This window comes from Cannabis sativa, chromosome 7 (genome assembly GCF_029168945.1).
Source record: "Cannabis sativa cultivar Pink pepper isolate KNU-18-1 chromosome 7, ASM2916894v1, whole genome shotgun sequence".
NCBI classification, from domain to species: domain Eukaryota; kingdom Viridiplantae; phylum Streptophyta; class Magnoliopsida; order Rosales; family Cannabaceae; genus Cannabis; species Cannabis sativa.
In genome coordinates, this window is record NC_083607.1 from 52,413,819 (window position 1) to 52,433,999 (window position 20,181).

General features: G+C 30.5%; 1 protein-coding gene and 1 long non-coding RNA gene across 2 annotated transcripts; one reads left to right on the forward strand and one right to left on the reverse strand.

The window, feature by feature from the left end:
• Window positions 1-3,389: 3,389 nt before the first annotated feature.
• Window positions 3,390-9,192, reverse strand: LOC115696855 (uncharacterized). Its single transcript, XR_009688816.1, has 3 exons — window positions 8,665-9,192; window positions 5,400-5,639; window positions 3,390-5,005 (listed from the first exon to the last, which is right to left on the reverse strand). It is a non-coding gene; the product is annotated as an uncharacterized LOC115696855 (long non-coding RNA).
• Window positions 9,193-17,599: 8,407 nt separating this feature from the next.
• LOC115696852 (berberine bridge enzyme-like 26) lies at window positions 17,600-19,704 on the forward strand. The gene has a single exon (XM_030623736.2). The coding sequence runs from the start codon at window positions 17,877-17,879 to the stop codon at window positions 19,485-19,487; it is 1,611 nt and encodes a 536-aa protein (XP_030479596.1). The 5' UTR covers window positions 17,600-17,876; the 3' UTR covers window positions 19,488-19,704.
• The last annotated feature ends 477 nt before the right edge of the window (window positions 19,705-20,181 follow it).

Sequence of the window (20,181 nt, forward strand, 5' to 3'; positions counted from 1 at the left end):
AGCGCTCCCACTCAATTGCACTACCGTGCTCCCAAAATGTACGTATCACCCTGACCCAAAAGTAGGCTTAACTAACAAATCAAAGAACACGAATAACACTCTTGAGATTGAGCCTAATCATTTCAGGATTTAGATCATTTGATCTAGGGTCAACTAGGCGATATTGACTAGAATAGATATTACGGTAAGTTTAATAAATCTATGTCAAAGTTCAATATCGGTCCCTTCTGATGCATACTCCATGCACCCAACCTGAGATTTACTTGAACCAATGCTCTGGAAAGAACATAGCATTTCTCCAAATGCAAGTAAACTCTGTTGTAGATTATCATATCAGTAAAACCCTGTGTCTGATAAATCTAGGAATCTTTATTCACATAGTCATGTTTACTTTCCAATGTGTTGACAACACAATAAACAGGATCAAGTATGTGAAAAGGGTTTCAGATGAATTTATAAATCAAATAGACAAGCAATTGATAAGATGAACCAAAACATACACAAATGAATGAAAAATACTTCTGTTTCTTTATTGATGTTGAATAAAATGGATTACATTGAAATGGAGTTTTATTTAGGGCATAAAACCCAACAGCTTATGCAATCAGTGTGCTAAGCAGGTTCATGTTTAGTTTTGGGAAAGAGCATTGGAAAGCCATGAAATGGCTTAGGTACATCTAAGTTGGGATTGGTCCATCAGGGTCACCAAACACATCAGAACATTGAAGGGTTCACAGATGCAGATTATGCGGGGGACAGGGACACTAAAAGATCTACTTCGACCTACTTTTTCTTAACAGGGGAAATTGTACTAGTTGGAAAGTACAATTACAGCCAGTAGTGGCTTTGTCCACTACTGAATCTGAATATATAGCTACTAGAGAAGCTATTAAAGAGGCCTTATGGTTAAAAGGACTTATGGAGGAGCTGCAGTTAATGAAAAAGGCTCCTAGAATCTACTCCGATAGTCAGAGCAGCATCTATTTGTGCAAAAACTCGATTTTTCATGATAGGACAAAACACATTGAGATAAAATATCACTTTATCAGGGATAAAGTTTCACAAGGACAGATCGGGATAGACAAAGGGCCTACTGAAGTGAATCCATTAGACATGGGCACAAAGGTGGTGTCCCTCAATAAGTTTAAGCTTTGCTTAAGCTTATTGTGGATTGACACAGGTTGGTAAAACCCTTAATGGGTTCGAGCTAAGACCCTCAGTTACACTCAAACGACAACAAAGATATCCGTGTACAGTTCATATGGGGTTTAGGAGGAAATTGTTGAATGAAACCCCATATTACCTATACACTGTAAAAACTAGATTATTACACAGAGATTTACAAGGCAGTAAAATAATCCCAAGGTGGCCTTTGGCCTCTATTAACCTAGACAAAAGCAATTAAGTTAGTGACAAAGTTGATTAACACTTTGTAACTAACTCTCCTCTCTTTGTGCTATAATCCAACATATATAAAAACCACCAGGAAAAACAATTAAGTAAGAGGCAGAGAAACAAAAACTCAGAGTAGTACTATAGAAACAGAAACAGAAAATTAGAGGCATAACAATATACAACAAAATCAGATCCTTTTCACAGAGAAGAAATAAACTGTTTTTGGGGGGAGTTTTTTGGAGGAGGCTTATAATAGAGTATGCTTTGGAACCCAAGGTGTGGTTCAGATATCCAAGACCTCAGGAAGATTGCTCATGCAACAAAGAAGAAATACACAACAGTTAGTACAAAATCTGAGAGAAACAGAGAGAATAGAGTGGAAGAAAATACTGTAAACATATTCGGATTACCAAACAATACCTGTGTGTTTTGGAATCCCACCTTTTGTAATCATCTAATCATTGAAGATCCATAGTAAACGAGGCAAGCTCGAAGAGGACGTACCCAACACGATTTTAGGGAACCTCTATAAAACCCGGTGTTATTTCTTCCTCTTCTTTTTTGCACTTTTATTGCTCTGTGTTTTATTTAATTTCTGCTTGGAATTTTTTGGGTATTTTGTTGGTGTTCTTCGTGTTCTTCAGAGAAGAACAACAAAGAACAATGCTCGGTTTTAAGGGGGTTGTTCAAACTGGGCAGAGGGTGATTTCTGGGTTTAATTTTCGGGTTTTTTGGGCTGTTATTGGTGCTGCTGTCTTCGTGTTCTTCAGAGAAGATCATCGAAGACGAAGGCAGCTCTAGGGTTTCTCTGCTAGGATTTTCAAAGTGGAGGCTGGGCCGTGTGTGTTTGAGTGTTTGAATGCTAAAGAGGGAATATATATATATATATGTTTGATGCAATTTAGGGTTTCTAAATAATATAGAAACGATTAGTACATGAAATAGGGGCTGTTGTTTGTGGGATTTAAAATCAAGGGTCAAACTTGTGCTTTGACTAAGGATTAAAGGTCATGTTTTACCTTGTATTTGATTTGTTTCCTTTGCTGTGGTGTAGGTTAATTTAGGAATAAATTCCTACAGAGCCTTTCTCTCTAAATAATTTTTGAACTCATGAATCACTTTTTGCACCACAATTCTTCAACTGCAATAGAAACATCACACCAAATTAAATAGTCAAAACAAAAATGATCACGAGAAAAGTCCCATCAAAACTACCATTAAGCATTGAGAAAATAAATACACAAATATTGTATAAACTAGATTGAAGTTACGTGCAATGCACGTATATTTAGTTGTATTTTTTAATTTTATTTTTAGATAGTGTATTATGTTATCTATACTATATCATTTATAGTATAATTTAATAAATAATCATTTTTAAAATAATTTAAAAAATACATAATAATATATTCAAGAGAGAAAAAAGAGAACAATGTGTTAAGTTTTAATAAATTCTTAATTCTTGTTTATAATATAAGATAATTATAGGAGATATTTTTAATTTTGTATCACCTCAATTATTTAAATATCAAAAATAGATAAAACCATTAATTACTGTGATATTTTATTAATATGACGAAGACAACAATGAATAATAGTAATATGTTCTTCTAACCCCTTTTCATTTAACACATTTCAATCTAACATCCAATGAGTAAAAACTATTATTATATGAAAATGTTGTGCAAACATAAGAAACATCTCTCATATCAATAGATTCCTTGACTATATTGTAGCCATTTGTTACTTGTAACCCGAAAAAAAGACAACATTGAGTAAAAGATTTGCCATGAAAAAACTCATCAGTGAACAACAAATTAGATTAGGTTTTGATGTTAAGGACATTGCACTGATGTCAAATAATAAAAGATATGCTCCAAAACTTGCAGATCCACAGCCAACATTAAAAAAATTTCTTAAACTTCCTCCATCGTTCAAAAATTTTGTTTGAAAAGTTTGAACATCTACCATTTTAATCACATACACATTCTCTCTAGAACAAAATGTAAAAACGTTGAATATAAATATAAAAACTTAAGAATTGAATACAGAAGCTTGATAGTATAATCACATAATTCTAGAAATAATAAAACTAAAACACGTATTGAAAGAATGAAATTGAATGGGTTTCAAGTACAATTACAAACGATACTATAATAAATTATTTAAAAGTGAACTGGAACAACCATCTCAACTCTCATTATTTAAAAGAAAGTGAAGTGGAACAACTATCTCAACTCTCATTTTAACAAGAGTATTTTGAAATTCACCTTTTCAGATCTTCCCTCTCAGCATCTAAATCAGTAAAAAATATTCTCTGCTATCATTGCCAAATCATCCTCATTTTTTTAGAAAAAGCTTAATAATTTTCCCCTCCAAGATTGCTGCAACAATAGGATTATCTGTAGACCAAACATAATGTGATATTATATACTCTATCTATTCATCAATGTTTGGAGAAACAAACAATAAATAGTTTCAACAAAATATATAAATGCATCATCAAAAATCAAAATACTATCTTTAATTAATCAAAAAAATATAACCAAAATCAAAATACATTCATCATTACCCAAAAAAAATACATTCATCATCACCGGCCATTAATTTGAATAGCCTCAGCCTTAGTAACGACTCCCACCACCATCACAAATTTATACATAGTTAAACAAATTATTATGTCATAAAATTACAAAAAGTAATATGAAATTACAAAATTTGTGATAAGATAGGAAAACATATTTAATCATCCATATTCGAAACCAATATTTAATTTGAAAAATAACAATCACAAATAAAAAAAGGAAGGATTACTCTGATTTTGCATAACTTATCCTTCATACATGATTTTTTTTTTCTGTTCAGATTTATTATTTGTTTTGTTCATCAACAAAAATTTATACAATACACAAATAGAAAATGTTCTTAGATTTATACTCAAACTCAAACTGATATCTAGAGCTAAAAGTACTCAAACCTAATTTAATTTGTGCAATGTCATTTATCAATAATTCAGAACCAAGATTAACACTTGATACAATGTCACTGCCAAAAACAACTCTCCAATAGCATAATAACCCAATCCCAAAGCCTTTCCGAATTTGCTGCACTCACCTGAATTGACTTCAAACCATCATCTATAAAATCACATAACATAATTCATTAGGATTTCAATATTTAATTTTTTATATAAACACATTACATATATATACACATACATATATATATATCATATAACCAAAAAAGATCTCACATAATTTCATGAACAGTTGACAAAATCTCCTTTTAAAAATAATAATGAACAAATATATACATAACACACTATGAAAAATCAATTGAAATTATATATTTGAACACTTTAAAATTTATTATTGAGATTACATTTATGTTGTAAACTAGAAGAATGCTAATTCTCGATTGTATGGTATCAAAAATAATGGAAAAATTACCATTCCTTTGGTAAAATTGACATGGGTTGTAAGCCAATACCATTGAGATAAAGCCTCTTATATAGTAATGTTATCCTTCTGAATTAGATCCTTAAGAACCGTTGTCCCCTCCAAATAGCTTACTATGGAGAACTTCTAGCCAATACCAAAACCAACACAACCTGCAGTTTGATTGCACTTAACTATTTGATTATTCAAAATTGAAGCATATACATATACTTGTAGATGTATCACAATTTAATTACTAAACTGAAGTGGAAAACAAAAGTACATAGAATTTATAACCTTAATCATGCATATTAAATCAAACAATTTAATTTGTGATAAGATAGGCAGACATATTTAATCAACCTTGAAATTTCACTTGATTACTGTTAATTTAAGAGATCAACCTGCTATACTACATAAGGTATATAACCTGCCTCAATATTGCAAGTGTGTGTAGCTGTTTCTACATATAACCACAACAGAAATCTCTATTCCTAATATCGATCTCACAAATATATTCGAATTGGGCAAAGATTGTTCATGTATTAAATTCAGCCATGGAAATACCTGCAATTGACGATCAACCTGATCAGTACTCTGGCCATGAGTATTAAAATTCAAAGAGGAAAAGAAGGGCACAAAAAATGCGTCAGCCATTTCAGATCCAGTACTCAACGCTATGTTGCCTCTTCAAACCAAACAGGAGTTCACAGGCCACGGCGGCCATGAGGCATTGATTATGTTGTGGAATCCCTTTTGCTCTACCCAAGTTCAAGACGAAGGAGAAGAGTAATTCAGCGAGAAAACCTAAAAATGAAATTAAAAAGATATATTTATGAAAATAAAAAAAAAAAACAAAACAAAACAAAAAAAATTGGAAAAGGTTCGTACAATGGAAAAGGTTAACCATCGGATTTATTATATAAATAAATAATATCTTTTTTTTAATCAAAGTATCCAGATTATAATATGGAATTGGAATAATCATATTCCTAATGAAATTAGAATTAATATTGTCCTATATATATGTACCACCTATCTAATTAAGAAACCTACATTACGAGAAAACACACACTTACTAAATATGGATAATCAACCATTTCCTCAAGTTTTCATTTACGGAAGATTTAATAATGATTTTGAAGAAAATGATCCACCATCGTCACCATTAATAAGGGTGGAGTTGAAAGTGATCCAAATGTACTATTCAGATACCGATCACAGCGACACCTTTATCTCATACAACTCTACTCACCGATTCCAATACCGAATTGATCACCTATTTCAAGAGACCTCACCGCCCATCAACACACTCATTATTTCCATGTTTTCAAGCGTACCAATCCCCTTCCCCTTGGTTAACATGTACTGGAGCAACCCCAACCTTCCTAACATGTCCCAGTTAAAGAAGGCGGTAAGCTTCTACACCATGGTCACCATGGTCTCGTTGCCCCTCATCAGTACTCTCCTTCACACACACCACCCTCGTCACCGTCGTCATCTCTCTATGACCTTGACCGAGGACAACAGGATAATGATTCCTGAGAACGCTTTGCTTGATCTACGTATCGCTTCCGCATGGGAACAAGTACTTAATCGTTTAAGGCCTGCCTCTCTCCCACGCTGATCCTGAATTACATCAACCACCATCTTCGTCCACAAGTAATAATGATCAAGTGCTTGATCATGATCATGAGAAGGAGGAGGAAGAGCATGGTGATGATAATGATAATCAAGTGTTCAATCATGTTGACCAGAAGGAGGATGAGCATGATGATGAGGATGAGGATTGATTTCATCAAATAATAAAAGGGCTATAACCTTCTAGTGTGGTAGTATGTAATTACTATTGTAACTTATTTTACATCTTATATATTAATTAGCAACTTAAAATATGAATACAACTTAATAAATAACTCATTCCCTTCAGTACTTTAATTTTTGAATTTTTTATTTACCTATCAATAAGTACTAAACCCGACCCAAATCTTATTTCTTAAAATATATATATGTAACTACATTATGTTCATTTATTTCTTTTATATAGGATCTCAGTTTTAAGTTAATTATTTATTTAATTAAAAGAATAGAATAATTAGTTTTGATCAATAACTAAGATTTATCAATCTTACTCAAAATCTAATTCAGGTCAATTTTTAAATTCTTATTATAACCATGTAATTAAATAAAATATTATTATTAATTAATTATATAATATAAATATAATATAGGGTAAATAGGGGCATAAGTACTCAAAATTTTAAATTTGCAAGCATCATAAACTCAATGTTTATTTTTAGCAGCAAAATACCCCATTTTTCTAAAACTGTAATTTTCTTCTAGTTTCGTCAGTACTGATTTCGTTTTGAATTTATTAAAAAAATATTTGAAAGTAACTGATACTACATGTTTCTATCTAGACCCAATGATATAGATTTCGGGTCTTATATGTGCACTATTTAAGATAATAACAGAGTCAGTACTGACAAAATTAGAGAAAAATTATAGTTTTACAAACATTAGGTACTTATACCACTAAAAATAAATATAGAATTTATGCCGCTTACAAACTTAAAACTTTTAGTACTTATGCCGCTATTTACCCTATATATTATAAAATATTTATGAATAAATATCTTATATTTTCTTATTAATTCATACACTTATATTATACCAGGCAAAAGTTATGTGCATTGCACGTATGCTTAGTCATATGTATTCAATTTTATTTAACAAGTGATAAAATATGCATATTTTTTTTTTATTTTTTATTTTTACATTCAAATAGTCATTCTAACATGCTTAGAAATGTTTCAGCAGTAAAAGAAAAATCAATAAATTTAGTATGTCTGTTGAGCCTTTCTCTCTGAATATTTTTTGAACTCAGGAACCACTTCCTGCACCACAATTCTTCAACTGTAATAGAAACATCACACCAAATTGAATAGTCAAAACTATCATTAAGCACAGCCCAAGTCGATCGAGTGAGGCCAAAAGGTTAACATTCTTTTGATTATGTTGTGGAAGCCACAGCCCAAGTCGCAGAAGGCACCCAAGTTCCAGAGAAAGGGGAAGAAATAAAGAAACAATATCCTTTCTTACCCGCTCCATAAGATTACGAACGACTAATTAAGGCTAGGGGAGGCGGTAAACCATGAGCTGAAATATGTGTTCCAAAAAGCCCAGCTCTAGTTCCTGTTGCTACACTACTACTTCCACATTGGAATGAAAGAGATGAATTCAAAGTTGGTTACACATTTAAATGATTCTCACTGGTTTTGCATTGACTTAAATCACACATCAGAAAACATTATAGGCCACTAAAACTCTAAAGTAGCCATTCGATACTCCTAGACATTGTCTATTTCTCGAAGAAAAAAGTATACCATTACAGTACTTAATGAACAAGGATATAGTGCATGGAGGATAAACCCCTCTCCTACTAAAGAATGGTGTGTCAATATGACTAAAAATTTTAGCTAGCAATGACAACTCAGTAACCCCATAACTTGAGACAAAATCGAAAATCAAATAAGTTAACACAATGACAAAATCAATATCTTCCGACTACTTTAACCCCATAATATAATTTATTACAAATTTATGTTTTATTATTCCCAAATTTCATAGTGTACCAAGAGAAAAACCACAAAGTTATACCAAAATATCAACTGAAACTGCCAATCCTATTCTTTCAATCTCAATATTGCAAGTGTGTGTAGCTGTTTCTACATATAACCACAGCAGAAATCTCTATTCCTAATATCGATCTCACAAATATATTCGAATTGGGCAAAGATTGTTCATGTATTAAATTCAGCCATGGAAATACCTGCAATTGACGATCAACCCGATCAGTTTGGAGCCATGAGTATTAAAACTCAAAGATGAAAAGAAGGGCACCAAAAATGCGTCAGCCATTTCAGATCCAGTACTCAACGCTATGTTGCTCTTCAAACCAAACGGGAGTTCACAGGCCACGGCTGCCATGACGTTGAGGTCGATCGAGTGAGGCCAAAAGGTTAACATTCTTTTGCTCTAGCCCAAGTCGCAGAAGGCACCCAAGTTCCAGAGGAAGGAGAAGACTAATTCAGCAAGAAAAATTAAAATAAAGATATATTTATGAAAATAAAGGTTTTTTTTTTCAAACGAAAAATAAAGGTTGGAAAAGTTTGGTAATTTCCCTAAATGTTTTTAGCCATCAGATTTATTATATAAATAAATAATATCTTTTTTTTTTAATCCAAAATATCCCGATTATAATATAGAATTGGAATAATCATATTCCTAATGAAATTAGAATTAATATTGCCCTATATATGTACCAGCTATCTAATTAAGAAATTTATATTAAGAGATAACACACACGTACTCATAGTAAATATGGATAATCAACCATTCTCCCAAGTTTTTATTTACCCAAGATTTAATAGTGGTTTTGAAGAAAATGATCCACCATCATCACCATTAATGAGGGTGGAGTTGAAAGTGATCCAAATGTACTATTCAGATACCGATCATAGCGACACCTTCATCTCATACAACTCCACTCACCAATTCCAATACCAAATTGATCACCTATTCCAAGAGACCTCACCATCCATCAACACACTCATTACCTCCATGTTTTCAGGCGAACTGATCCCCTTCCCCTTGGTTAACATGTACTGGAGCAACCCCAACCTTCCTAACATGTCCCAGTTAAAGATGGCGGTAAGCTTCCACAGAATGGTCAACATGGTCTCGTTGCCCCTCACCCTCGTCAGTACTCTCCTTCACGTACACCGCGCTCGTCACCGTCGTCATGTCTCTATCACCTTGACTCTGGACAACAGGATAATGATCCCTAACAACGTTTTGCTTGATCTACGTATCGCTCAGGCATGGGAAAAAGTACTTAATCGTTTAACGCCTGTTACCGCCTCTCTCCCCGCTCAGGCTGATCCTGAAGTACATCACCCACCATCTTCGTCGACAAGTGTTGATAATGATGATCAAGTGTTGAATCACGTTGACCTAAAGGAGGATGAGCATGATGATGAGGATTGGTTTGATCATGAATCACCTAGGCTATATGTGGTAGTATGAATACATGGAACGATCAAGATTGACAGTGTAGTATAACACTTTAGTGTAATTACTATTGAAACTTATTTTACATTTTATTTAGTATATTAATTAGCAACTTAAAATGTGTTTTTAAAATGATTAAATAAACATATTAAAATTTAGGACTTTGCTTATATTGGAAACACAACTAAATAAATGACTCATTCCCTTGAGTACTTTAATTTTTGAATTTTTTTTATTTACGTATCACTAAGTACTCAACCCAACTCAAATCTTATTTTCTTGTTATATATATATATATATATATATATATAACTACTAGTAGAAAAAATAATACAATAAATAATTAAAGAAAAAATATTATTCATTATTGTTTGAGATTATTAATATGTGTATTCAATTAATGTAAATAATATTGTTAATAATTAAAAGTAAATACTGAATACAATATATGAATGTTTAAGAAATCTTGATAATCTAACTGCAATTTGTTCTTAAGTTAATCCAAAAATAAACAAAAAATCAATGTTCGAAAAATAAAGCATACACAATTTAAATTTGAGTTAAATAAAAAAGATATTAAAATTTAATCTCTAAATTGTTGATAGGTAAAGATAACACATGTCTAAAAGTTGTAAAAAAAAAAAAAAATAAGGATATTCTTAATGGTTGAGTTTTAATTTTCTTTTACAAGACACCAGTGTAATATTTGTATTTTGCACTTTTCATTCTATCTTGATCTGTATATAATCGAATTATTAATTTCTCTGTGGATAATTTGTATATGATAGTGTCGACAAAATTATTATTTTTCATGTAAGATGGTAAAATATAGTGTAAATAATTAATTTAACAAATAAAATCTACTTATGATAATCAAGTACATTTATTTGATTTATTTAAAATTATATTTGTGCATTAAAGTGTATTATTTGGGCAGCTGTACATGACAGTATTTTTTTCATGATATTTGCAAACTGTTAAAAATATAAAAAAAATATTGTGTACATTTTTAAAAATTAAGGAAAACACGGTATACAATACAATAATCAAAGAAAAACTATTGTTTATTATGTTCGTAAAATTAAATTATATAAATTTTTGTTACAATTATTTAGAAAATAAAAATTAAACAAATAAAATTATAAATAAAATGAAATAAAGAGAGCTTTAGCACTAATGCACGTGCCAACCTCACCTAGTAAGCCAAAAGAAAACTCCTTAGTTTTGATATAAGCCTAATTTAAAATGCATCGTGCATTTAATCGCAATAAGTAGATATCACAATGTGATGTTTTGGTACGTTGTATTAAGTCGTGATGTATTATATTGTATTATATTAAATTAGATTATATATCATATTTTCATATAATACTATGTTAAATTTTATTTTATACTAAAATATTATATATTTATGTACTCATACAAGTCAATACTACATAAATTTACATAAAAATATTACAGGAAATATAATTTAATATAATACTATACAATACAATACGGTGCACCAAACGAGTCAAATATTTATTTAATATATAGTTTTGAAATAAATAAATATCCAAATTATTTTAATAATATTATTTTTAAGAAAAGATAGAGAAGTACTTGATTGATGGAAGATCATAAAACCAAGGTCTATAATTCCAAATCAACACCTAAATAATAATATTAAATTATATAAAAATAATTATATAAGCTGTTAAATTATATATTAATATTGATATCATCATGAATGATGTCATTCAGTAGTAAAAAATTAAATTTTACCTAACTTAATTGAATATAAAAGAATAAATTCTGAAAATTAATAAAAAATGACAATACATATAACAACACTTATAATCTAAATTTTTTATTGAAGTGGTGAACGACGAATATTGCTTCATCTGTCTATGATGGTTTGATATCAACATGATTCTTTTATTGAAGTGGTAAACCACAAATAATAAAATGAATGTCCAAATATTAATGGAGATTTTTAAAAGATTGCCTTAACCAATTGGAAAAAAAAATAATTCTAAGTAAAATTAATCATTTAATCTGCTTTAATTTAATAGTGATACCAAGTCCTCTGTTCCCACCATAGTTTGGATGGCCAATCGAGACCAACCAGTCAACAGAAGAGGGTCAAAACTTTTGCTGATTGAAAAACGGTAATCTTTTCTTGCTTGACATAGGCAGAGATCAAGTATGGAGTACCGACACGACACCGGGACTGGGGAACAGGTTCTGTGCCGGCCTTGTTGTGAAACTGCATCTCCATGATTCCGGCAACCTTGTTCTCAGAAGCGCTGTGTTTGGTAAACATGTTACTTACTGGGAAAGCTTCAAATTCCCCACAGATACACTTCTTCCTAACCAAAATTTCACCATGAACACCAACCTTGTGTCTTCAAAATCCCAGACCAACTATTCTTCTGGATACTATAACTTTTATTTTGACGATGACAACATCCTCCTCTTACGTTTTCAAGGTCCCGACCCGCTCGTATCAAGTGTGTACTGGCCAGCTCCTTGGCTCGGGCCATTTCAAACAGGAAGATTTACCTACAACAACACCAAAAATGCAGTGTTTACCTCTACTGGTGACTTCGCTTCATCGGATAATCTCGTGTAAAGAACAGTGTAAAGAACAATGTAAAGAACAGTGCAAGGAAACAATGTAAAGAACAGTGCTTGAACAATGTAAAGACACACTAATATTTATTGGCCATGGTTCCTTTTGATGGAGCTCCCGATGAGTAATTCTTGGATAGAGAATTTTGAATTTAATAATTATTAAAAAAAAAAAATATTAAGTAGCGACTTTAAATAAAAATATTCTGTGAACCTCAGTCGAAAAAACTGTTATTTTTTGAATGTAAGGAAATTTATTTTATTATATATAAATAAAAAGTGACCCATGAATTTCTCATAAATTATTTTATTTTAATATAAATAAAAAATCACCCATCAATTTCTCATAAACCAAAAATTATGTTATATAGGCACACTTTATATAGAATAGACATTCTATACATGTTCATTTTTTTATACAGGCTTTCGGTTTTAAATTAATTATTTATTTAATTAAAATAATAGAATAATTAATTTTGATCAATAGCTAAGATTTATCAATCTTACTCAAAATCTAATTCAAGTCAATTTTTAAATTCTTATTACAACCATGTAATTAAAAAAAATATTATTATTGATTAATTATATAATATAAATATAATATAGGGTAAATAGCGGCATAAGTACACGAAATTTTAAGCTTACAAGTAGCATAAACTCAATGTTTATTTTTAGCAGTATAAGTATCCAATTTTTCTAAAACAGTAATTTTCTTCTAGTTTCGTCAGTACAGATTCCGTTTTGAATTTATTAAAAAAATATTTAGAAGTAACTGATACTACATGTTTCTATCTAGACCCAATGATTTAGAATTCAGGTCTTATATATGCCATATTTAAGATAATAACAGAGTTAGTACTGACACAATTAGAGAAAAATTATAGTTTTACAAACATTAGATACTTATACCGCTAAACATAAATATAGAGTTTATGCCGCTTACAAACTCCAAACTTTTAGTTTTATGCCGCTATTTACCATATATATTATAAAAATATTTGTGAGATAAATATCTTATATTTTCTTATCCATACACTTATATTATGCTAGGCGAAAGTTACGTGCATTGCACGTATGCTTAGTCATATATATTCAATTTTATTTAGCAAGTGATAAAATATGCATATTTCTTCAATTTTTATTTTTACATTCAAATAGTCATTCTAATATGCTTAGAAATATTTTAGCAGTAAAAAAAATTCAATTAATTTAGTATGTCTGTTTAGCCTGTTGAATTAAACCACATATTACCTGTACACTGTAAAAACCAGATTATTACACAAAGATTTACAAGGCAGTAAAATAATCCCTAGGTGGCCTTTGGCCTCTATTAACCTAGACAAAAGCAGTTAAGTTAGTTACAAAGTTGATTAACACTTTGTAACTAACTCTCCTCTCTTTGTGCTATAATACAACATATATAAAAACCAGCAAGAACAACAATTAAGTAAGAGGCAAAGAACATTTCAAAAAAAAAAAAAAGGTAAGAGGCAGAGAAACAAAAATTCAGAGCAGTACTACAGAATTAGAAATAGAAAATCAGAGGCATAACAATATACAACAAAATCAGATCCTTTTCACAGAGAAGAAACAGACTGTTTTTTGGGGGAGTTCTTTGGAGGAGGCTTACAATAGAGTAAGCTTTGGAACCCAAGGTGTGATCCGGATATCAAAGATCTCAGGAAGATTGTTCATGCAACAAAGACGAAATACACAACAGTTAGTACAAAATACAAAAAGATACAATGTTTAGGTTTTGAGATATAGGTTTCTGAAGAGTAATACAATACAAAGAATGCTAAAGTTTGTTTAAGTTTTGGGATATAATGTTTTGGATTAAGAGAAAATGTGAAGCTATAGCTTAATACATATACAGAAATATATTAACTTCTTAACCAAAAATGAAATTAGAGAGTTGTATAATATAAAATCTAGTTTCATATATCAATTTATGTTTTGTTGATAAAAAGTATTTATACAAATATAAATAACTTTAATGTATCTTTAAACATTTTTTTAACTTTAATTTATAAATTTATAATTGATTTATTATAGGGATAATTTCAAAAAAAAAAAAAACATAATAACAAAAAAATTACAAAAATGCAGTTGTATAAAATTTTAAATATTTTTACGATTTTATTTACAGAAAATATGAGTTTTTGATGTATTTTTATATTATACTTTTATTAATTTGTTGTTAATTTTTTGTTATTTGTATGTTATTTTAATATTGTTTGGATATTATTTTTCTGTTATTTTTGTATATTTATTTTTGTTGTTTTTATATTATTTTTATAGAACACCATAAAAATATTAAAAAAAATTTAAAAATATATAAATTTTATGAAAATTACTACTTTATCCAATTATCCCTTCATTATAATCAATCTAATTTAGTTATTATTCATCATGTTATTACATTTAGCCTTGTTGTTTTTTTTTTCTTTTCTATGTATGTCCGTCTATTATATGTTTTTTTTTTCCCTTAAACCGTTCATTACATATTTAATTTTACATGATATGTTACAAATGAATATTTTTAAACAAACTGACGTGAATATTTGGAAAATGTGAAAATATATGTGTATAGCATGAAGACTACCCAAATGAAGAGAACCAAACTCAACCGTAGAAGAGGTCACTACTCCAAGAGGACCAAACAAATATTTATTATTAATAATAATAAATTATCAACTTTTTAACATATTGTGTGTTTTCACACTAGTCTATTAGTGCCAAAGGGTTCCACTGTATAAGTTTACTGGTCTAGGTTCATTTCATGTTTTAGAGGTTTCTCTGTTGTTGGTGAGATCCAGGGCAGACTCACATTGTAGCGAGGAGAGCAGTTGCATCTTGACAAAAAATCCAAAAAAAAATGTATATGTATATTAGTTAGTTACAATATACATTTATAATAAAAGATTATATGTAGATTTAATAGTAGGTTTGGTGTAATGGTTAGTTTAGATTATGTTATAGGTTAAAGGTTCAAATCCCACTAATAATATTTTTCTATTTAGTTTACTTTTGCCCCCTACTTTACAAAAAAAAAAAAAAAAAAAAAAAAAAAAAATTACGCCCCCTCACTTTAAATCCTGGATCTGCGACGTGAGATGATAATTGTTATACATTTAAGATACATTTGGTTAGAAGTAATGAAATAGATAAAAATGAATTAAGTTTCGTTCCATTCTTTTATTTAGTTGTATTTTAATATATTAGAATCATTTCAATGGAGATTTCAATAGAGTGACTTTTCTATTTTGAAATGAATGAAAAAACTATTCCAATAGAATATGAGAATGATTTAATATTTTTTTTTTATCAATTCTTTTAATATATATTAAACTGTATTCCATTCTTATTGTTATATTTTTATTTCTCTCAACTAAATGTAACATTAATTATATATTTAAGAGTTTTTTTTTTTTTTTTTTTTAAAAAAAAAAAAAATAAAACTTAATAAATGAGAGAATATAACGGTAAGAGATATTTGTAATGATTTGTATAGTTCGAGAGGAAATTTCAAAAAAAAAAATGAGAATTAAAGAAAAAAATTTAAAAGTATTTTAAGTGGTAAAAGTTCTATTTATTCATGAAAAATAAATAAAAATTAAGGTCAGCATTTTCAAAATATAGTTTGACTAAAATTATAATTAGAAGATTGTTTTTTTAACTTTTTTTTAATAATTAGAGGGTATATTTAAGTATTTATAAGAAGAGAGAGTCAAAAATGAGGTTTAGTTAGTTAAATTATATGGACCAAAATTGGATTACCCTACATTTTATTGAAAAATATATATGCACTACCAATATTAACTTTACTATAAAAAAAAAATAAATAAAATACATACAAACTGTCCAAATTAAAAAACTTAATTACCTATATAAATTTAATATGCATAATTTTTTATTTAAATTATGCGTAATTAATTATGCATATTTTTCATTTTTTATTTATAATTTAAATTATTTTCAAATATACGCTAATATAAAAATCTAACCGCATTTACTTTTTGTTAAAAAAAGAAAAAAACAGAGCTCTGGAGACAACAATCGGGCCTCTATTTTGCCTCCATTAACGCCGTGTTCCGAGCTGCCCCAATCGAGCCTCCGTCCCAAGCATCCCAAAGCTGCCGAAGCTTAGCCCTCCGACCCGTTCCCAAACACTTGCAGGTTCTCTCAAAATTGTTTAGTGACATTTTGCTATTTTACCTCAGATCATTCCATTAACAACTTTTGTTATGGTTCTCCTTAGAAATATACTATGGGGGATATTCATAGCATTATTTTTGGAATGATATATCCTTAACTTATCTCTCCCTCGTCTTGTGTTTTTGGATGGAATATGGAGAGACTTGGATTTAGAAACATGTCTGTTTTCATTAGTAGAGCGACTTGAAATTGGTGGTCTCACCTCATCACTTTTCCCACATGTTTTTTTGTTCTTACTGTTAACACTGCAGGATGTTACTTTGAGATAGTAATTTTATTTTAATTGAATGATTACTTGCTTCTAAGATTGGGAGCTATTCTGATTTTCAAGAGGGGAATGTTATGGAGGCTTTCTTGTGCAATTCCATGAGTTGAGCCCTTTAGAAGCTGAAGCTCTCATGCACCTATTTTTACTCATGCATGTGGCTATACTAATATCAGTTTTTTTACTGATTGTTTATCAATTGTGCAGGGATTAAGGAGAGGGGCACTCGTAGAATGAGAAGTGATTTCTTTTTTTTTTTTTAAGTCAACTGCTTAGACCATGTTAGGAGGATGGTTGATCGGCCAATGTGTGATAAAGCAAAGATTGTAATTAGTCCCGGGATTGCTGAGAAAATCTAATGAGCTCCAAGATGAAGTGTTTCATCACCATGGAAAAAAACTTGCAAATAGGGGAATGATTTGTTAGAAAAATTGGGGAAGGAATTTGTACATCCAAACTGGCATAGTTGAATGGAAAAATATTGGGAAAATTTTTGGTTCACGGTCTCTATAATTGTATTAGTATGGTGGGTAAAGTATTAAAGTATTGACTATTGAATGAAAATAAAATTTGGTATTTTAGAATGAGAGTTCAGGTGGTGCTTATATAAATTCTCTTTCTAAATTGCTCTTTCTGATTCTGAATACACGCTAAGAAAATCGTCATCCGATATCAGCACACCAACTGCTGCCCTCCAATATTTATTCTTTATTGGCAACTTCACCTAATTAAACAGACAGAAACTTGATCCATTCGTTCAATTCAAAGATTTCGTAATCACGATTCACGGTCAAAAAGCTGGAAATATATATATATTTATATATATATAAATATATATAACGAGAACAAAGAGAATAAACCATTCTAAGTCAATAATGGCATGTGTTTCATCATTAAGCTCCATTCTCCTTCTTCAGTGTCTAATTTTTATATGCGCTGCAACTCCAACTTCACCAGCTTCAACTCCAGAAAACTTTATCCAATGCGTGTCCAAAAATTCAGAACTTTCAGTACCAGTCACCACAACCCTATTCACACCAAACAATTCTTCATTCAATTCTATACTCGACTCCACGGCAACAAATCTCAGGTTCTTGAAACCTTCTCTCCCAAAACCAGAGTTTATATTCACTCCATTACATGATTCCCAAGTCCAAGCAGCCGTTATTTGTTTGAGAAAGCTGGGATTACAACTCAGACTTCGTAGCGGAGGACACGACTTCGAAGGAGTCTCCTACACATCTGAAAGTCAAGCCCCTTTCGTCATTATAGATCTAGTAAATCTTAGACGTATCGAGGTTAACATCGAAGATACCTCGGCGTGGGTTCAGGCCGGTGCCACAAATGGAGAACTTTATTATAGAATCTCTCAGAAAAGCAGAGTACATACTTTCCCAGCTGGAATTTGCACGAGTTTAGGCATCGGCGGCTACATAACAGGAGGTGGTTATGGCTCTCTGCTAAGAAAATATGGTCTGGCGGCTGATAACGTTGTTGATGCTCTAATCGTCGATGTTAATGGTAAAATTCTCGATAGAAAAGCCATGGGAGAAGACTTGTTTTGGGCAATAAGAGGTGGTGGTGGAGGAAGCTTTGGAATCATTCTTTGGTGGAAGATTAAACTTGTTTCCGTCCCCGAAAAAGTTACCGTTTTTCGAATCACTAAGACTTTGGAGCAAGGAGCGAAGAAGATCATCCAAAAGTGGCAACAAATTGCGGATAAGCTTGATGAAGATTTATTCCTTAAGGTCACTACGACAGTGGCTAACGGTACAAAGATCGGTCAAAGAACTATAGCAACTACTTATGAAGCTCTGTTCCTGGGAAACACTAATGGACTTCTACGAATTATGGATCATAGCTTTCCTGAGTTGGGTTTGATCAAGAAAGATTGTGTGGAAATGAGTTGGATTGAGACTGCGGCGTTTCTTGAAGGAAGACAGAATGGAACACCAGTGGAGTACCTTCTTCAATCGAAATCTATATTCAAGACCTTTTTCAAAGCAAAGTCTGACTTTATCAAGAAACCCATACCAGATGTTGGTCTGGAGGGGCTGTGGGAAAGGTTGTTGGAGAAAGATATTCAAGCGGCCATAATATGGACTCCATATGGTGGAAAGATGAGCGTGATTCCGGAATCTGATTCCCCTTTCCCTCATAGGAAAGGAATCATTTTCATGAGTCAGTACTTTAACACTTGGAATATTGGAGAGAAACACCCTGAAAAACACATTAATTGGAATAGAAAGTTGTACGAGTATATGGCTCCTTATGTTTCCATGTCTCCACGTGAAGCTTATGTGAATTATAGGGATCTTGATATTGGGAGGAACAAGAAGATGAGCAACACTACAAGCTTTAAACAATCAAGAGTTTGGGGGGAAAAGTATTTCAAGGCTAACTTCGATAGATTGGTCAGTGTGAAAAGTGAAGTTGATCCGGATAACTTCTTCTGGCATGAACAGAGTGTTCCACCTCTAAAATGATATACATAATACATATAAAGTCAAATAATGTGTGTGTGTTGTTTCTCTACAATAATATTTAGATGAATAAGGTTTTGTTTGGGAGGCAGATTAAGTATTGTATTGTATAATATTATATTAAATTATATTTATGGTAAAACTATATGTTGTATTAATTTTTATGGACACACAAATATATAATACTTTTAAAAATCACAAATATATAATATTTTAGTACAAATTAAAGTTTAATATAGTATTATATAAAAATATAATATATATAATCCAATAATATAATACAACATTCCAAACCAGCCATAAACGTAAATTTCTCTTTACAATTTAATTATCATGGTAATGGTTAAATATGACTACATCACAATTTTGGCCCGAAATATTTTAATTCAATTATTCTTATAAAACTTAATTAAAATATATTTCAAAATGTTAGATAACTAAAAATTTTAAAATTATTGAAAATCTTAAAAGTAAACCAAAAAATGATTTTTTTTTAAATATCATTTCTAATCTTTGAATAAAAAAAAAGGGTAGATACCATTTTGGACCCTGTGTTTTGTAAAAGCTACAGATTGGACCCTGTGTTTTGTTAAATGACAAAATGGACCCTGTATTTTCTAAAATAGTAAAAATAGGACCCTGAGCTTAATTTTTGACAACTTTTTTTTTAATACAACCAACTTGAAGACAATGCTTA